This window comes from Chaetomium tenue (assembly GCF_020726465.1).
Source record: "Chaetomium tenue strain MPI-SDFR-AT-0079 chromosome Unknown F5144scaffold_7, whole genome shotgun sequence".
NCBI classification, from domain to species: Eukaryota; Fungi; Ascomycota; class Sordariomycetes; order Sordariales; family Chaetomiaceae; genus Chaetomium; species Chaetomium tenue.
Genome location: NW_027117335.1, coordinates 2,051,609 through 2,069,047, shown reverse-complemented (window position 1 = coordinate 2,069,047; position 17,439 = coordinate 2,051,609). Strand labels below are relative to the sequence as shown.

The 17,439-nt window shown below is 57.2% G+C and overlaps 6 protein-coding genes across 6 annotated transcripts; 4 read left to right on the top strand and 2 right to left on the bottom strand.

The window, feature by feature from the left end:
- The first annotated feature begins 521 nt into the window (after positions 1-521).
- Positions 522-2,498, top strand: F5144DRAFT_586850 (uncharacterized protein). The gene is made up of 2 exons (XM_066789793.1): positions 522-957; positions 1,098-2,498. Exons 1-2 carry the CDS (start codon positions 931-933, stop codon positions 2,127-2,129), a joined length of 1,059 nt encoding a protein of 352 aa, XP_066639145.1. The 5' UTR covers positions 522-930; the 3' UTR covers positions 2,130-2,498.
- Positions 2,499-2,656: 158 nt separating this feature from the next.
- Positions 2,657-4,174, top strand: F5144DRAFT_586848 (uncharacterized protein). Its single transcript, XM_066789792.1, has one exon. The coding sequence runs from the start codon at positions 2,987-2,989 to the stop codon at positions 4,049-4,051; it is 1,065 nt and encodes a 354-aa protein (XP_066639144.1). The 5' UTR covers positions 2,657-2,986; the 3' UTR covers positions 4,052-4,174.
- A 1,031-nt stretch (positions 4,175-5,205) lies between these two features.
- Positions 5,206-6,589, bottom strand: F5144DRAFT_596548 (40S ribosomal protein RACK1; the record flags this gene model as incomplete). Its single annotated transcript, XM_066790809.1, has 5 exons — positions 5,206-5,631; positions 5,834-6,151; positions 6,215-6,341; positions 6,401-6,438; positions 6,548-6,589. 5 exons carry the CDS (start codon positions 6,587-6,589, stop codon positions 5,206-5,208), a joined length of 951 nt encoding a protein of 316 aa, XP_066639143.1.
- A 541-nt stretch (positions 6,590-7,130) lies between these two features.
- On the bottom strand, positions 7,131-8,658 carry F5144DRAFT_395642 (uncharacterized protein). The gene is made up of 2 exons (XM_066784763.1): positions 8,075-8,658; positions 7,131-8,020 (listed from the first exon to the last, which is right to left on the bottom strand). Exons 1-2 carry the CDS (start codon positions 8,367-8,369, stop codon positions 7,197-7,199), a joined length of 1,119 nt encoding a protein of 372 aa, XP_066639142.1. The 5' UTR covers positions 8,370-8,658; the 3' UTR covers positions 7,131-7,196.
- Positions 8,659-8,883: 225 nt separating this feature from the next.
- F5144DRAFT_596546 (uncharacterized protein) lies at positions 8,884-10,361 on the top strand (the record flags this gene model as incomplete). Its single annotated transcript, XM_066790808.1, has 3 exons — positions 8,884-8,916; positions 9,042-9,645; positions 9,883-10,361. The coding sequence occupies 3 exons, from the start codon at positions 8,884-8,886 to the stop codon at positions 10,359-10,361; spliced, it is 1,116 nt and encodes a 371-aa protein (XP_066639141.1).
- Positions 10,362-13,436: 3,075 nt separating this feature from the next.
- F5144DRAFT_395579 (uncharacterized protein) lies at positions 13,437-17,084 on the top strand. Its single transcript, XM_066784762.1, has one exon. The coding sequence runs from the start codon at positions 13,889-13,891 to the stop codon at positions 16,883-16,885; it is 2,997 nt and encodes a 998-aa protein (XP_066639140.1). The 5' UTR covers positions 13,437-13,888; the 3' UTR covers positions 16,886-17,084.
- The last annotated feature ends 355 nt before the right edge of the window (positions 17,085-17,439 follow it).

Here is a 17,439-nt window from a genome sequence, read left to right as displayed (position 1 = left end):
GGTGGGGTCGGCCTTCACGTCCATCGTTGTTGTATTGACAGAAAACGGCCACAAAAGTAGCAGCAACAGAGCAGAATATGCCTTGAATGGTTTTGTTGTGCAAGTCAAACAAAATAAACAAGGTTTCCAGATTCACTGTGAATAATGCAGAGGAAGAAAAAAAAAAAAAGTTTTGCGTTGGTGAACGGGAGCGCTGCCCTCTACCCGGTGGTCAGGTGCGAGAGGTGGTGGTAGATTTTCAATCACCTGACCACCGGGTACTGATCTGGAAAATCAGCGCCGTTGCCCACGCCGAGAACGGGCAAGGGCACGTGACTGGCTGGCCACGGAAGTCGGGGTCTTCGCTTCTTGGCCCGGAGCTCGCGCTACACATGCGCCGGTCACTGGCCGGGCCAAGACCCAATCACCATCGGGCTGGGACCGTTGGATCGGCAACAAGGCGCGCCGACGCCGCTGATTCGGGCTACGAGCTCACATAATCGATGCAAACAATTGACCCTCCCTCCGCCCCCAAGGGCCTGAAAACGGAATCGCGCGATGAGGCTTGCGGACTTGAATCTGACCCGGCTTCCTTCAAGTTTTGCAATTTAGTTTCCGGTGTCGAGAGTATGAATAACTATGAATACCATGGGCGCTGACAGAGTGCCCCTTCTCTTGTCCTCTTGCATTTGATCCCAAGCCGAAGTCAATATCACATTGCTTGGCTTGCTTGGCACGCACTTAGACCAAATCGAGACCACAGACGACCACAGACGTCATCTTGAATAAGAGCCTCAGACATCAACGCCACAACCACAGTAACGACCGTCGTCTTGAAAAAGAGTCTCGGACATCAACACCACAACCACAGTAACGACAGGACTAAAAACTAAGGACTACGGACTAAACTGAGTGTCTTTACTGGTCAGCACTCAGCAGTCGAACTAAAACATGTCTTCAAACACGGGCGGCCCATCGGTACGTACTTATCCCCTTCCCCATCATCGTGGATGGACAAAAGAAAAAGAAGAAAGACAAAGAGACCAAAAAGAAAGACAACAAACGAGTACTTGGTAAAAACCCACCATAGAACCCTCAACTAACCAACCCCCTCTCAGGCCCAACAACAACCACCACAACCCGCCGCTCAAAACCCACCCTACCCCCCCAGCGGCGCCACCCTCGGCGGCCTCCCAACCCCCCTCCCGGACATCCCCATCGCCGCCGTCCTGCTCGCGCTGTTCGCCCTCTCCGCCGGCACACACCTGGCGCTCTTCCTGCGCAACAAGCGGCGGGGCCCCGCGCACCGCTTCTTCTTCTCCTTCCTGCTGTTCGTCTTCAGCTGCCTGCGCGTCGTCGCCCTCGCCCTGCGCATTGCCTGGGCCCGCGCCCCGCGCAACGCCAATCTGGCCCTGGCGGCGGCGGTGTTTACGGCGGCGGGGGTTATGGTCGTGTTTATTGTCAATTTGGTGTTGGCGAGGAGGGTGGTCAGGGGGTTGCATCCTGCGGTGGGCTGGCATGGGGCGGTGACGCAGGGGGTGAAGGTGTTGTTGGGGAGCGTGATGGCGATGCTGATTATGGTGGTTGTGTGCTCGGTGCATTCGGTGTTTACGCTGGATGTGGTGGCGCGCTGGAGGGAGAGGGATGTGGTCAGGTTTGCGGGGGTGTATATCACGGTGATTGCCTTCTTGCCGGCCGTGGCGGTGTCGGTGGCGTGGCTGGTGCCGAACCGGTCGGTGCACCGGCCGGAGGGGTTTGGGAAGGGTGGGCTGGGCGCGAAGGTGCTGTTGTTGCTGGGCGCGTCGTTGGTGTTGACGCTGGGGGCGGGGTTCAGGGCTGGGGTGAACTTTGCGGTGAGGCCGGCCGGGCAGGAGCAGTGGTATCACTCGAAGCCGGCGTTTTATTGCTTCAACTTCGTGGTGGAGCTGCTGGTGGCGTATTCGTACGCCATCTTCCGGTTCGATCGCATGTTCCATGTTCCCGAAGGCAGCTCGGCGCCGGGCCATTACTCGGGGGGAGGTCCTGGCGAGGGCGCCGAGGAACCGGGGTTCAGATTGGATGCTTCTGGGGAAAGCGCGGGGGATAGCAAAATCACTCTGTACTCGAGGAATAAACACTCGGGCGGTCGTGAGGGGGATTCGGCGGCGTAAGGGTGTGTAATCGATCAACAGGGGTGGAGTCATGGATGTGTGGTAGACTTTTTTGTATTTTGTTGAACTTAAGCCTGTAACAACACGGATAGAACGGCGACAGCAGGCGTAGGTAATTGCGCCAGATACCAATCTCATACATTCCCGGGACCATTACTTAGGTCTAGCTTGACTAATTTCAATAGAGATGGATAAACCGTGTTTTCAGTATTCCGCTCGGCTTGCGGCGGCTACCCCAGCCACTGGACAAGAACAGGTTAGGCATGTATTGGTTGCCGCACAAAGGACTTAAGCGCCGCTAGCGTGTTGCGCAATGTCCCTCGATCCATCTCGAGGAGAGACTAGACGGCAGCCGAACATTGATTAACGGTGAAGTCGGGGTTGGCGACAATGAGTCCATGTCTCCATGACCCCCAGGTCGCAACGCGTACGATGGAGTCGATCCACGTGCTGGATCATCTGGATGGGCGCCCCGTACCCGCTTTTTGTCAGGCAACAGTTGTTCACAAAGGCATTGTTAGTGCCGGAGCCGCCAGACGAAACATAGGACTTCATTGTCGAATGTCACAAAAGACCAACTACTGACCACGCGGCAGCTAACTTAACATATTCGACCGTCTCCACCAAAGAACAACTAGGCTGTTCCCTCATCTCTCTCTTTCGGCTGAACTTTCTAACAAACATCATGATATCATTCCATCGCACACAAAGTCCTGTTGACTACATAAACTGCATAAACATGGGAAGAGGTTTACTTTTACTTCGTCATCCACCCTTTCACTCTTAGTCTGCCACACATACCCTCTCGACTCTCGTCTGTCATAGCCAGTAGTTCACAACGGGAAAAGGATCGCCACATGTCTGAAACACCCAGTCTACCGCCTTTCCCGGTCAGCCTCAACGAGGAGGATTGTAAGTTCATCCTCATGGAGCACTACGTCCGCCACCACGAAGCCGGAATATGCCGTCCCTGCCAGGACTCCATCCTCGCCTCTTTCTGCGCACTCTCCACGCGCCACAAAACCGGCCTACAGCTACACCCCGCCCACCTGGACACCTCCCGCCAGCCGCCCAACATCGCCGCGCGCGTAGACCACACGCGGCTCAACATGATCACCTGGCACATCCAGAACAGGGCCGCCTTCGATGACCTGCTCCACAACACGTGGATCCCCATGTTCCAGACCGTCGGGGCCATCCTCCAGGTCGAATACGAAAAACAAGTCCTCCAACGACAGGACCTCGCCCACTCCCAAGGCCGCACCCCCCACCACCCCCCTCCACCAACCCAACCCCCCATGACCACCGCCGAAGAATGGATCACCAAGCTCTGGTTCGCCTGCGCGGGGTGGTACACCTCGGCCGACCTCGCGCGGGGGCGTCCCTACGCCGGCTGGCCGTCCGCTTTCGAGGGCATGCACCTGCGGCGGCTGGTGGCGGGGCAGAAGCCGCGGCACGGCGACCTGTGCAAGTGCGTGGACCGGTCGTGGCGCGGCCCGCCCGTCAGCGGGCTGACGATGCAGGACTGGCTGACGGGCCCGTCGCCGCACAATGAGGTGTTGATGCGGTATACGGATCCGGCGATCCGGGAGGTCCATGTGCAGATTTGTGGGGAGTTGGTTGCGCGCGGGGACGGGGCCCGGGCGATGCCGTTCGTGAAGATGTGGGATCAGGCAGGGTTTAGGGAGAGGTTGGTGGTGGCGGTGGGGCAGGCCTTGGCGAGCAAGGCGATGGAGGAGGAGAAAAAGCGGAATGAGACCGCGAGCAAGGCGATGGAGGAGGAGAGAAAGCGGAATGAGGCCGCGAGCGCGTTGGTGAAGATGAGCCAGGGAGGGGAGCATCGGGTGGTGGATGATCGGGAGGAGGAGGATATAAACCAGTTCGCGGTCAACGTCATTATCGAGATCGAGGATGACGATTAAAGCGAATGAAGCTTTATCTCCGTGGGTTTAGTGTATAGATGGATACTTAGCATTAAAGATCTACCGAAACCGGGTTTAGTGTATAGATAGATACTTAGCATTGAAGATCTACCGAAACCGAGCTGGACATGTTCCCTTACAACAGTAATAACACATTGTGATATCTTTATCCCATTGATATGTGACGCCTAGCTTCTTGAATGACAGATACCGCCCTCTGAGGAAACAGTACTACCGCCGTTTCTACCCTCTGAGAGTCTGGGGCGATAGCTTGGAGTTGGCGAACATATAGTCCATACTGAGATTCGACATGGGAGAGTGAGAGAAATAGGACAAGTCTATGAAGCTGACTTAAGAAGGGAAAAGCACCTGAATGGGTTTCAATTCGAGGATAACGTATCTAACTTCCATTCTGTAAAGGCTACGATCGATGGACCTGTGTGAATAGAGTGAACATTCAGATCAAATCACTTCATTGAGGTATATGTATTTCGGCTAAGGGGGTCTTTCGGTGGGATACTGGGTAGGGCATTTGACTCGCTGATCTATAGGTGAATAGGTACACTGACGCAGATCATATATTGCGTTCTCGTTCGTCCCAACCATGGCCGATCTTCGAGACTCGAACCCGCTTGCTCGGCCTCGAGGGTTTCCCTCCTGGGAAGCACTGAAGCAACCAGGCTGAAAACATGGATGTTGAACCGGTGTCGCTAGTTTCCATTCGCCCTCTTTTGGCCGTGGCCACCTATATAACTTTGGGGCCCAGTGGGAGGGGAGGACAGTGCGTGGAGGTTGAGGTCTTGAGGGCTCACTGCATGAGACGGAAGATCACAGACCGGACAGTCACTTGACACATCACCACGAGAGTTTTGGTTCATGGGTTGCATTATCCATCTGCCATCTAGCAACGGATCATTTCCGCCGCAAGGGCTGCCATGACAAGATGCATTTTTCCCAGCTCCCCGTCTTTCATTTTCTTGCTATGAAAGCGACCAAAAGCGAGATAAGCAGTCCGAAGTACGCCCCCACCATGGAATTCGTCGAAAGAGCCCCGGCGCGCGGCAGGCGCGCGTGGCCTCCAGCGCAGCGAAGCGATGCAAACCCCCTCCCTACGACCCGTCCTTCCCCGGCCCCGACGCCGAAACACCGGTCCCTTACGCCCTCGACATGACACCCCACGCGCGGATGATGTTGTCGGTGTAGCCGGCGAAGAGGGTCTGGCCGTCGGCGCTCCACGCAAGGGAGACGCACTCGGGCTCGCGGCTCTTCTTGCCCACGTTCTGGAACTCAGGCTTGAGCTCGTCGACCTTGCTCTTCTTCTCGAGGTCGAAGATGATGATGCTGCTGGCGGTGGCAGCGCACAGCCAGTAGCGGTTGGGGGAGAACACAAGGGCGTGGATCTCGTCGTTGGCGTTGAGCGAGTACAGGTGCTTGCTCTCATTAAGATCCCACAGCATCGTGGTACCGTCCTTGCCGCCGGAAGCGCACAGAGATCCATCGGGGGAGATGGTGACGGTGTTGATGTAGCCGGTGTGGCCAATGTGGTCGGTCTGCAGCTTGCAGCTAGAAAGCTCCCAAACCTGCCAAAGAGGGTCAGCCATGGACGAAACTCATATCAATCAAGGTTTCGACAAATGGTGACAGTGTTTTGGTGTCGCTCAGTGCATGGTGAATGTTGGTCTCATGGCCCGTGGCGAGACGGGCTCTGAAGTAGCAAATACTTTAAAAAGTTGCAAGCATCATTGCGAAAAAGGAAAAGAAAAGAAATTGTATCCAACGTACCTTGACCAGCTTGTCCCAGCCGGACGACACAATCACGGGGTTCTGCGGGTTGGGCGAGAAGCGGACGCACGAAACCCACTCGGTGTGGCCCTTGTCGGTGATGGTGAACTTGCAGTCACCGAGGGTGTTCCAGAGCTTGATGCTCCGGTCGCGGGAACCGGAGACGATCTGGCGGTTGTCGGCGGAGAACGAGACCGAGAGGACGTCGTTGGTGTGGCCGACGAACCGGCGGGTGGTGGTGCCGGTCGAGAGCTCCCACAGGCGGAGGGTCTTGTCCCACGAAGCGGAGAGGGCATAGGCACCGTCCGAAGAGATCACCTGCCACGCCAATCAGCACAACTCAATTCCTTCCCACCCCAGAAATCGGTTGCGAGGACGTACGCAGTCGGAGACGATGTGGGAGTGGCCGTGCAGCGACCGCTTGGGGTAGCCGTACTGGGTCTCATCGCGGGTGAGGTTCCAGATGATCAGGGTCTTGTCTCGGCTGGCGGAGAGAAGCATGTTGGGGCTATTTATCACGGTAAGCGCAGGTTCTCGGCGTCGGCACGATTGATCGGGAGCGCGTACTTCTCCATCGACGTGGCCAAGCTGGTGACCCAGCCATTCTGCAAGACAGTATCGTCAGCTCCAGCCCGGAAACTCAAGTTCGCATCGTCGAGCTCCAAATTGGCTGATTTCGACGTGCGTAAATTGATGGCGGCAAAGAGAACTTACGTGGCCCTCCAGGGTGCCCTTGAGGATGAGTTGCTCAGCCATATTGACGTCCTTCCTGGGATTCGGGGATCGGTGGAAGAATGGTGAGCTTTTTGGCGGTGCCTCGTTTCGTCGGGGTCAACAGAAATCGGGGCGCTACGAGAGCTCTGGGAATTCCGAAATTTTTGTGCGGCGGAAATAGGGTGCGCCGTGGGGTCCGGCTGAAGGCGGTGGCGGCGCTGGCAGGTGGCAGAAAGGCTTCGGCCCGTCAGCTCAATTTGGAGCTCGGTTCAGGTCATTCAGCTAAAGCGGGGCACTTTCCAGCGCGCAACGCGTCCAATTGCAACGGACATCGCGCATCATCAAGGATGGGAGCGCTGCAAAAAACTATGACACAACATGGTTTCTGGGTAGGTACGCAAAGTCGAGAGGATTCTTCCCGTGCCTCCGCAGCTCCGTTCAACAACAAGCCTGTAGAGTGCAACAAGCAATTTCGCACCGTCGAGGCATGTCAAGGCGCAAATAGGATTCAAGACTAAATCTAAGTTGTCGTCAGTACGACGACCCTGGGGTATCTTCTGCCTGCTAAATGTGTGTCCCGACCAAACTCCAAAACACCATGCGCTATGGTTCAATGCAAATAAAATGCAACATGCAAATGCCCCGTCTCTTATCCCTTCCCGGGGATACCGTGCCCTGCAGCAGCCGCCTTCCTGACACCCGCCCGAGGTATGTCCTGTCGAAGGCAGGCCTTCTCCGTGTTCACGATCATGCTGTGGTCGGCAATCTCGAACCGGCCCTTGTCCCCATGCATGGCTGCCGGCACAATTTCTTTCCCCTTGGACTTGGTATCGTCTTCGATTAACTCGCGCATCGCCGCTTCCCATAGGTTGTAGCGGTCGCGGCGTGCCGGTTGCCGTTGTGCTGCTGACCACACCTCCTTTTGCTTGGCAATCTTGGACGCGCGCATCAACCTTCTGAGCGCTCCTTCTCCTGCCTTGGCTTCCTTTGCTGCCGCTTCTCGCATTTTCTTGGGGTCACCGCGCGGAATTTCATCCGGGGCAAGCGGCCGCTGCGGTTGTTGTGGTTGTGATTGTGACCCCTCGAGGGATTGGGACGGCGCGTCGGGACTGAACACGCCCCAGTCATCCGACACAGTGACGGCGTCAACGCTCTCGGGGGTGCACTTGTATGTGTGTATACTCGGGAAGGCCGGGAACGAGCCAGGGATGTACTGCTTGACTGCTTTATCTGGAGCACCGTCTAGCTCGTGACCAAGAATCGGAAGATCTTTCTCGAGGCGGTCGATGATCGGAAGGGGCTCCAATACGGGCAGACGTTTCGACCTCGGAATCGGTGGTTTCCTGTGTGGATCGAGTAGAGACGTGGTCAAGTTGAAGCGCCCCAGAGCGAGCTCGAAGTCGCCAGGGATCGGATGCGCCCGTCGAGCTGCATTCTGGTACATCCTCACGCTGTCGCTCAGGGAGGTGATATCTGTGACCTGAGTTAGGATATCTCCCAGTAAGTCCCAAGTGCTCGGCCACGTACAGGTTTCCACCATGGCAGTGAAGCTCTCCATGGCTTCGGGCGCGGCGCCCTCGAAACCGACCTTGTCCAGCGCCAGTGCAACGGCGCGTCGCAAACCTTTGTTCGCTACTTCATCTGTGGTTGCCGTTGCCGAAGAACATGATGAAGCTCCGGTCTTTCCAACGGATAATATAACGTGCGGAGATTGGACCCGTTGCCGTTTCGCGTCGGAGCTATCGTGGTCGGTCGCTGCCGGTCGCTTTCGGGACTCGATCGACATGGTCGTGGATCCTTCTTCGACTGCTGCCGACAACATATTGAGGCCAAGATGTCGATTCCCTAAATGGCCGGGCGAAGAGGAGATGCGCAGAGGTTGTGATCAAATGGGGTCGATGTGAATGCAGTTTCGATGCTTTGTTTGAGGAAGGAGCTGGTGTTGACCACGGCCATGCACGGGCCGCTTTTCGAGACCCACATGCTCTCGCTCCATTCTCACCCCAAGCCCATTCAGTTCATTTCCCCGAATCTCGAATTCATTGATCAAATGTGTAAACAATAGCTCACGACTACACTTGATTTTCAGGCTTGGTTGTATTCGCGGACTTCGACCGATTCTACAATAGGCACAATAGGAGAAACATTAAGCAAGTTCCCCGATGAGTGAAAGTGTTGTGGAGCCACTCAAGCAATCGAGCCACTTGCCGTTTCGCTCCATCCACATTCGGACTTCTTTTAACTGAACAGAAATAATTACGAATATCGAGTGTAGCAACCAGTCATCTCTGAGAAGATGCACGATCTCGAAACTCTCAAAAGTGGCGGCTACAGAAATGCTGGCCTCACCAAACTCGCGCTTTCAAGGTGTACTTTAACCTCGTTTCCAGAGGAGATCCTTCAACTCGGTGATACACTCGAAGAGCTGGACCTCTCAGCCACGGAATTGTCGTCATTGCCTGATAATTTGGGCACTTCGCTTCCGAAATTGAAGGCCGTGTCTTTCTCCAACTGCAACTTTAAGGTTTTCCCGCGAGGGCTTGCATCATGCCTTGCTTTAGAAAGTGTTGGGTTCCGCAACAATGGCATGGAGGAGGTTCCTGAGGATGCCTTCCCGCCTCTACTCCGCTACCTTGTTCTCACAGGCAACCACATTACCACACTACCATTCAGTATCGGCCGCTGCGATCATTTACAAGAATGCAGGCTCACCGATAACCAGCTACGGGGCCTACCCACTGAGATGGCCAACTGCAAGGAGCTCACCCTCCTCCGTCTCAGCTCCAACCGCCTCTCGGCTCTTCCCTCCTGGCTATTTACTTTGCCCAAACTAGCCTTCCTCTCTTTTACCAGCAACCCCTGCGCATCCCCAACTACCAACGGACTTCACGCACCCCGCGGACTCGCCAGCATTCCCTGGTCCGACCTCGAAGTACAGCAACCTCTTGACGCACACACCTCGCAAGGCCTCTGGCGCCAATCACCGCACTACGCCGAGGACGTGGCCATCAAACTCTTCCGCAGTTCCGCCGGCGGTGTCGAAAACGACGATGACGATGGCTCGGCCGCAGACGAGATGGCGGCGTACCTCGCAGCCGGTGCCCACGAAAGCCTAGTCACCATCCTCGGCCGCATCCACAGCCACCCCGACGAGGACAACGACGATGGAACCTACCAAGGCGGCATCGTAACGCAGCTCATCCCGGCCGAGTACACCCCGCTCGACACCTACCACCCACACCACCACAGCAGCAGCAACCGCAACCGCAACCGCAACCGCAACCAAGACGGAGACGAAGGCGGCGCAGCTCTGACGGCCCAACCCCCCGCACCAGCACAACTGACCGTCCCAGCCGCGCTATCCATGCTCACGGGCCTCGCGCACTGCCTCGCGCACCTCCACGGACGCGGCATGGCGCACGGGTCGTTGGACCCGCGCCACGTCCTGGCCAGCGCGGCCGACCAGCACGCGCTGCTCACGGGGTTTCGGGCGGCGACGGTTTATGGTTATGGTCACGGTCACGGTCACGGTCATGGGCGGGGGGCGGAGAGGGTCGAGGTGCTTGCCTTTGGGAGGGTGGTGGAGTATGTTTTGGAGGCTGTTGCTGCGAGCGGTGGTGGTGGTGATGATGATGTCGATGAGGAGAAGAGGAAGGAGAGGGAGGTGGTGGAGAAAGGGCTTGGGGAGTTGGGTGGGCGGTGTGTGGCGGCGGACGTCGCGGCAAGGCCGGGGTTTGCGGAAGTGGTGGAGGTGTTGGAGGGTTTGATGGGCTGGCGAGGGATGATGCGAATTCCGGACGTTGAACCTCGGTAGGCGCGGGACGGGGTTGGCTGTTGGGCGGTGGAAAGGGGGGTTGTCTGGTCTGGAGCTGCTGCCTGTGGTGACGTCGAGATCGGAGTCTGGACAGCGGCCCGTTGCGTGTCAGTTGGTGGGATTTCCAATAAAATCCTTGATTTCCAACCTCAGCGTGCCCTTCTCGGCAACGGATGCTGCTCGATGTACGTGGCAGCCGAGCCAACCGCATATCCGTCTGTGCGGGCGGCCGAGGAGGGAAGTTGGGGGGATTATCGAACGCTGCAGTTGGCGATGAACTGCATCGACTTACTCACCGCCGTAATATCATCATGTACAGATGTACCGCGTACCGTGTTGTGGATACCTTGGACTGGCTCTCCCAACTGCCGCGGTAACAACGAACGCAGCAGATCACGCCTCGCTCCGTTTCTCGGCCACTGCCAACCTCTCTAGGGTTACGTTGAGTGTGGGCGTACTAGGGTACTCATGACGACTGCTGTGCCACAACGTGCTCCTCATCCAGCGGTCGCCCGATACCCTTGTTATACAAATCTGTGCGTGCATGTGGTTTCCTATGTACACTTACACAGACAAGGCCGCGGTGACATGGAAGTTAGTCACTGGCCCGGCCCTTAAGGCGCATCCAGCGATGCCTTGCCGCGTCTGGGGGTCATGTGAGCTCCCCCGGACGCCACGGATACGATCCTTTTCATGCGCTGCCTGCCGCAGCGTTGCAACTCGGTCATCATGCCTGCACCTCTACTTGCTGTCCCGGTTTGGTAGCCGTCTGAGCGCGGGGGAAAGACGTCGTGGCCAAATCGAAAGATCGGACGGCTGCTGCAGGTCCATGCTGCATGCAGGGTGCTTTCCATGTTGCATCCTTTACTGTGCAAGTGACGCATCGTTGGATGGAGTGATGGAATGTGGAGGCGCCGAGGTGGGATAACCTTTTTTTTTTTTTGTGCCCTTTCAACCTCAATTTATGTTGTGTTGGAGGTGGGCTGCATGAGGCAATTGGATTAGTTATTGCGGCACCCCAAGGTCGCCCTGCATGGCGGGCGCTAAACTCTCCCCTCTGACACGTGTGGACGGCCAATTGAGAGGGTGTCTCGTGCAGATGCCCCCCATCCTTCTCGCCGAAAATTTCTGGAAGCAGATTTTTCGTGCCCGGCGCTGCCCCATGTTTCTAACCTGAGGTCAACAAGAGGTGCCACGGCCTGGCGTCTCTAGCTTGTTAAAGCAACCTGGAGGCATTGGGCTTGATGTTACCATACCTGCCGTGATCTCATCTCGGCCATCATGATGGAAACAAATGTACCTTTAAGCATTTATAAGCGGGTTGATGATACGATCACATTCTTTCATCACTCATAATCTCAAACAAATGGGGGCGGGATTTGTTGGTTGTTGCTCGGTCTCTGAGATAGGGACATCCGTTTGCTTTCTCTGGTTGATGGCGGGGCAGGTTGGAGCCAGCTCCGCTGGTATCTGGTTGGTCAATTCAACAGTCTCGCTTGTCAGTTAGCATGACGGGAGATGAACATTGTGGGGGAAGCTTCGAGCCGCAGGACGGTTCGGAGATATCAGCCTGCCTCGGACGATGCCAAAAGGGAAAAGTAAGTAAATTAAATTTGGAGTAAAAGAGACAACAAATTTATTTCTTGCCACTTTGTTTTCTTGAAGCAGTGCATGCAAAAGAGGCCATCCACCATCGGTGCGCGATCTCTAGCATGCAAGTCTCTGCCCTGCCTGCACTGCATTGCTCCTGCCCTTCCTTGGCTGGGGTGGATCGGACGCTAAACTCACACTAACGCATGGGGCCACAAGACCCTGGCTCTTTCTGTCCCACTCCCCTTTCCATTTTCGTCCTCTCTTCATCGGTCCCTCGGCCGGTTGGTTTGAACACGTCTTTTGACTCGCGGCCGGCTGCGGGCGGGAACTGTGCCTTCGAAACCTTCCAATGTTCTGCCCGCTTTCCATTTGCTTTCCATGCTGTGCCGCAAACGGGCCAACTCTCAACCGGGATCACCACACCACCATCTCTCAGACGGAATGTTCGACGGAAAGAATTGGCCGTGGCTGACCCTTCGCCGTGCACAGACAGACTGCAGCAGCCCTGCCGTGGAACCCCGAAGAGCCCTCCTCCCTATGAGACTCTCGGCGACCTCGCTGAGACATGCAGGAGCGCTTTCCTCGTCGTTGCAGTAGCCCGCAAGCAAGGGTCCATTGCGGGCGTTGGAAGATAGACCACAGAGCAGCCATACAGCGGGCTAACTAGCAGCTGCAAGCGAAACGGTCAAGACGCAAAGCCTGAGTGATCGCCCTGCGGGATCCGCAATCGGCTGGGGGCGGTCTGGGCTCGATCAGAATTCGCTTAATTTCCCGCATTTTCAGCAGTGCCAGGAACGCGCATGTCTTGTATGCCCATACATGTCGAGAGTTGATTGCCCATCACCGTCTCCATCGTGTCATTGGGGGCTGTGGTGTAGGGAGCTCACTAGCGCCCGCGGCGGGAACTATCCGTTCCCTTTGGTCCCACACCATCTTTTCATCACGGGGGAGGCAGAGACAGTCCGAATCCGGCAACAGGGCCTCGTCAACTCCAAGGGAGCCGAGTTTGGTTCAGTTTGGTCAGGGTAGGGCTCACGGCGCACATCCATCGGGGGGAGACGGCACCACCTCTTAGCTACCCCACCATCTCCCGCTCCCGCTTCGCTTGACCCCTGTTCCGGCCCTGGTTCCGGGGGGACGCCATGTCACCGCATAAATGGCCCTGTGCTGCCCGTCTGACACGGGGGTTGACTGTGTGTTTTTGTTAAAGAGCATACGGCACGAACGAATCTTCTTCTGATCTTATCTGGGCGGCCCAGAAACAAGAGAACGGCTCCCTGGCATTCCGGAGATCCGAGCTGGCCAACCAAATCGACAGAACTCGACCTGGCATCAGACCTGGCCTGCTTGTGGCAAACGGAAGCAATCACCGATTCGCGACTCAACTTTCTTGTATACGTCCATACTTGCCCACGCAAACCTCGCGAGGGACCACCCGCAGCATCTCGCCTCGAACCAAAACCTGAGCCGGCGATCAAAACAACGGCTTCAACTGGGAACTTTCCTGTCCTACTGTGATCACGTCCAAGACTGGAGGGCAGTTGTTCGATATCCCGTGGTGTTCCCCGAACGGAGCCCCCCTAGATTCCGGACGACTCCGTGAACCTTTCCTCACACGTTGCCACCTCTCTTATTTGAACATACAGACAGGCCTTGGATCTTGACGGTCTCTGTTTTTATTCGAACAACGCTCTGTCCGGCCGCATATCCCATGGTTGGAATGTGCTTGATTTACTAAGCGCCCGGGATCTACGGGACCATAGCTCTTAGAGCCACCGAGCCGAGCCGAGCCGTGTGTGGAGTTCCGGGCCCCGTTGCCTCCGCGTGAGTCCGGTCAGCGCTCCGTGGAGTAGAACGAAGCGCTGACGGCTTCTAGACATTCCCCTCCGCGTCAATCACCATCAACACAACTTGCGAACCGGCAACCGCCCACCATGCCACCGTTCCCCATTAACCCTTCGGCGATCCCCATGGTGCGGACTCGGAAGGCGCTCATGATCTTGGACTTGCAAAACGACTTGCTGTGTCGCGAGGGCGCATTGTTCACCGAGGAACCCGAAGATTACCTGGAACGAATACTGGAGGTAGCCAAAGCCTTCCGCGAGTCTGGTGCCGGCGATGTAATATGGGTGCGCAGCGAATTCGAGAGCCACCGCGCTCTGACAGAAGAAGGCGAGCAGATCATCACGACGGATTCCATGTTGCGCGACAGGAAGACCACTTCGCGAGGACGCCAGCCAACTTCCACCGGGCACGAAAGTGCGGCGATGGAGAACGACGAGGAAGCCTTTCTCAGCGTCGGTGTGAAAAAGGATACGAGGCCATGCGTCCGAAAGGGCACCAAAGGCGCCGAATTCGCGCCGAGGGTGAAAGCGGCGATAGTTCCGGGACGAGACATTGTTTTCACCAAGACACACTACAGTGCCTTCGCATCAGGACAACAGCTGGTTCAGATGCTCCGGGGCCGGTTCGTGACCCAGATGTACGTCTGCGGAGCGCTGACAAACATCAGCATCTACGCGACAGCGTTGGGCGCGGGGCAGCATGGGTATGGAGTGACGCTCGTCGAAGACTGCTGCGGCTTCCGGAGCACCATGCGCCATCTTAACGCCGTGCGCCAACTCGACCACTTGGCTGGCTGCGATGTGATCGGCTCCGATAGCCTCCTCGATGAATTGCAACCCCCTACCGCCCCACAAAGCTTATCAACGGGGCTCTCCCCGTCCATCTCCAAGATCGCGCTTGAGCTCGGGAGTGGGTCTCCGGATAGGGCCCCCGCAGCCGGGTCCCCACCCCCGCCGGCCAAGCCTGCTTCGCCGCAGCGGACCCGGGATGAGCTCAAGCTAACCACTCCGCCTCGCCGTAGGGCCTCGAATCAGAGCAATAGCAGCTCCAAAGGGGACAGAAAACGCCCTTTGGAAGACACGGGTCATCTAGAAGCCGAATCTGACCCCTCGTCATCGGATCGTGAGTCAACGCACAAGGCGGAGAAGAAACCGCAAGAAGCCCGAAGAAGCTCGCAGCCCCCGAAGGCGAAGCGGAGCGAATTAGAGAGCTCTAAAGGTCCGACCCTCTCCCCCGGGACAGGCAGCACACATGCTGAAAAGCCCAGGGTCGTAAATCGGGTCAAGCGACGTACCCAACGCACGCAGACAGATAAAAAGCCTGCGCCCTCTTCGACTGCAACAGTCGCGACTTCAGACGACGCCCCAGGTAGCACAGCGAAGCGGGAACCCCAGGCCCTTACCACATCCTCGCCAACCCGTCCTCTGACGCCGGAACAAAAACCATCACCGCACAACATGGCGGAACTACAAACAAGCGCCGTCTGCAGCGAAGCCCTGTGCGAGGGTGACACGCATGTCATCACCAACCTTCTACCGCCGCCACTCGCCGCGGACGGGTTTGAGCGTCTACTAGAAGAGGTCAGCTGGGCTAGCATGTCGCACATGGGTGGGGAGGTACCTCGCCGCATTGCCGTGCAGGGGGCCGTTGCCGACGACGGCAGCATGCCAGTCTACCGACACCCAGCCGACGAGTCGCCCCCTTTGCTTCCATTCTCCCCTACCGTCCTCCAAATCAAGGCCGAAGTCGAGAAACACCTCGGTCATCCCCTCAACCACGTGCTCATCCAGCACTACCGCACGGGCAATGACTACATTAGCGAGCACAGCGACAAAACGCTGGATATTGCTCCCAACAGTTTCATCGCCAACGTCAGTCTCGGCGCCGAGCGCACCATGATCCTCCGCACCAAGCGCCCACCCAAAAACAAACACACCACCGAGTCCCCAACCAAGGCCGCAACACCCCCCGACAACGAGGAACCCCAACCCCAACCCCAACAACCAACTCCCACCACCACCCCCACCACCAACACAGAACCACCCCGCCAAACCCACCGCGCCCCCCTCCCGCACAACTCCCTCCTCCGCATGGGCCTGCGCACCAACACCAACTGGCTGCACGCAATCCGGCAGGACAAGCGCGCCGACCGCGACCGCACCCCCGCCGAGCGCGCCTTCCACGGCGCCCGCATCAGCCTGACCTTCCGCCAGATCGCCACCTTCATCGACGCCGACCAGGCGACCATCTGGGGCCAGGGCGCGATCGCCAAGGAGAAGGGGGGTGCGCGGCCCGTGGTGAATGGCCAGGGGGAGGAGGCGGTTAGGTTGTTGCGGGCGTTTGGGGCGGAGAATAATCGCAGTGCGGGGGAGGGCGGGTTTGATTGGGCGGAGTGGTATGGTCAGGGGTTTGATGTCCTGCATATGGGCACGCCGAAGAGGGTGTTTTATTCGGCGGCTTCGGCTTCTTCGGCAGCGGGCGACCATCGTCGAGGGGCGGTGGGGAATGTGGCGGTTGGGCTGGCGCTGGCGGAGTTGGGGATCGGGTGTGCGAAGGGGAGCGTGGAGGGGGAGGTGAAGTTTGAGGATAACGACCCCGGGAGGACGGCCGTGGAGGGCGAGGGGGTCGTGTTGAGGTATCTGGATGCCGTGTATGGGGCCGGCAGGCGCTATGATCAGATGCTGCCGGGGGAGGTGGCGAAGCGGTTTACGCGTCTGCAGAGGGGGCTGGAGCTGGCGGGAAAGTGGGCGGCGGCTTTGCGGGAGGTGGGTGTGCAAGGGGATGGGGGCGGTGATGAGCAGCAGCGTGCGAGCGCGGAGGAGACAAAGGCCCTTGCGAAGCTGCTGGGGAAGGAGCTGGCGGAGTGGGATGGATGGGCTGAGGAGGCTGCTGTCGGGGAAGCCGCACTCTATATTGCCGGCGGTGCCCAGCCGGGGCCGGCCGACTTCGCGCTGTGGCCGGTGCTGCATGACGTGGTGCAGGTTTGTGGCGAGGATGTGCTGGGAGAGCATCTAAGGCGATATTACACTGCTTTCAGGGAGAGGAGCTCGGTGGCTAAGGCGCTGGGACAGATCAAGGCCGAGTGAGGATTTTGGGTGGTTTTTATGCTGGGTTGGTTCGGTCGGACTGGGCTGGTTGGGTATGACTGGGTTTGTTGGATATGACATGATGTTCTGTGAATCAACAAGCAAGCGAGCGAATTTGGCTGGATGGATGGGTTGGATAGTTTGTGACTCCTCTGGAATGATCTTTGTTTTATGGATGGTTGGTTGGCGAGAAGGCAAAAGAGACCTTTTCAGAACGTTGGGTTTCACTGTTTGTGAAGGGCAACTGGGAAGTGAAAATGAGAATGATGTTGCTACGATGCCAGACTCTAGATACAAACCTTTTCTACCGATCAGGTACATAAGACGGACGGGGAGAATGCCAATTCTACATGTTAAGTTAAATCTTAACCATAACATGGAGACTTGGTGATTTGAGGTCAAACAGTAACTTTGCAAACTCGACGACTTTTATTGTATGTTGGCCCCATGCGCTGATTTTGGCACAAGCAACTTACCGGACAGCTTGCATAAGTAATCCTTTAATTAAAACAATATCAAAGTGGTTTACGCTATCCCTTGGTTTCCCAGCTTGA

Bases quoted from the DNA above. Each gene is read 5' to 3' on its own strand.
- F5144DRAFT_586850 (XM_066789793.1), top strand. From the start codon at position 931: ATGTCTTCAAACACGGGCGGCCCATCG. The intron at 958-1,097 runs GTACGTACTTAT...ACCCCCTCTCAG, and splicing joins CAAACACGGGCGGCCCATCG to GCCCAACAACAACCACCACA.
- F5144DRAFT_586848 (XM_066789792.1), top strand. From the start codon at position 2,987: ATGTCTGAAACACCCAGTCTACCGCCTTTCCCGGTCAGCCTCAACGAG.
- F5144DRAFT_395642 (XM_066784763.1), bottom strand. From the start codon at position 8,369: ATGTTGTCGGCAGCAGTCGAAGAAGGATCCACGACCATGTCGATCGAG. The intron at 8,021-8,074 runs GTACGTGGCCGA...CTCAGGTCACAG, and splicing joins CACTGCCATGGTGGAAACCT to ATATCACCTCCCTGAGCGAC.
- F5144DRAFT_395579 (XM_066784762.1), top strand. From the start codon at position 13,889: ATGCCACCGTTCCCCATTAACCCTTCGGCGATCCCCATGGTGCGGACT.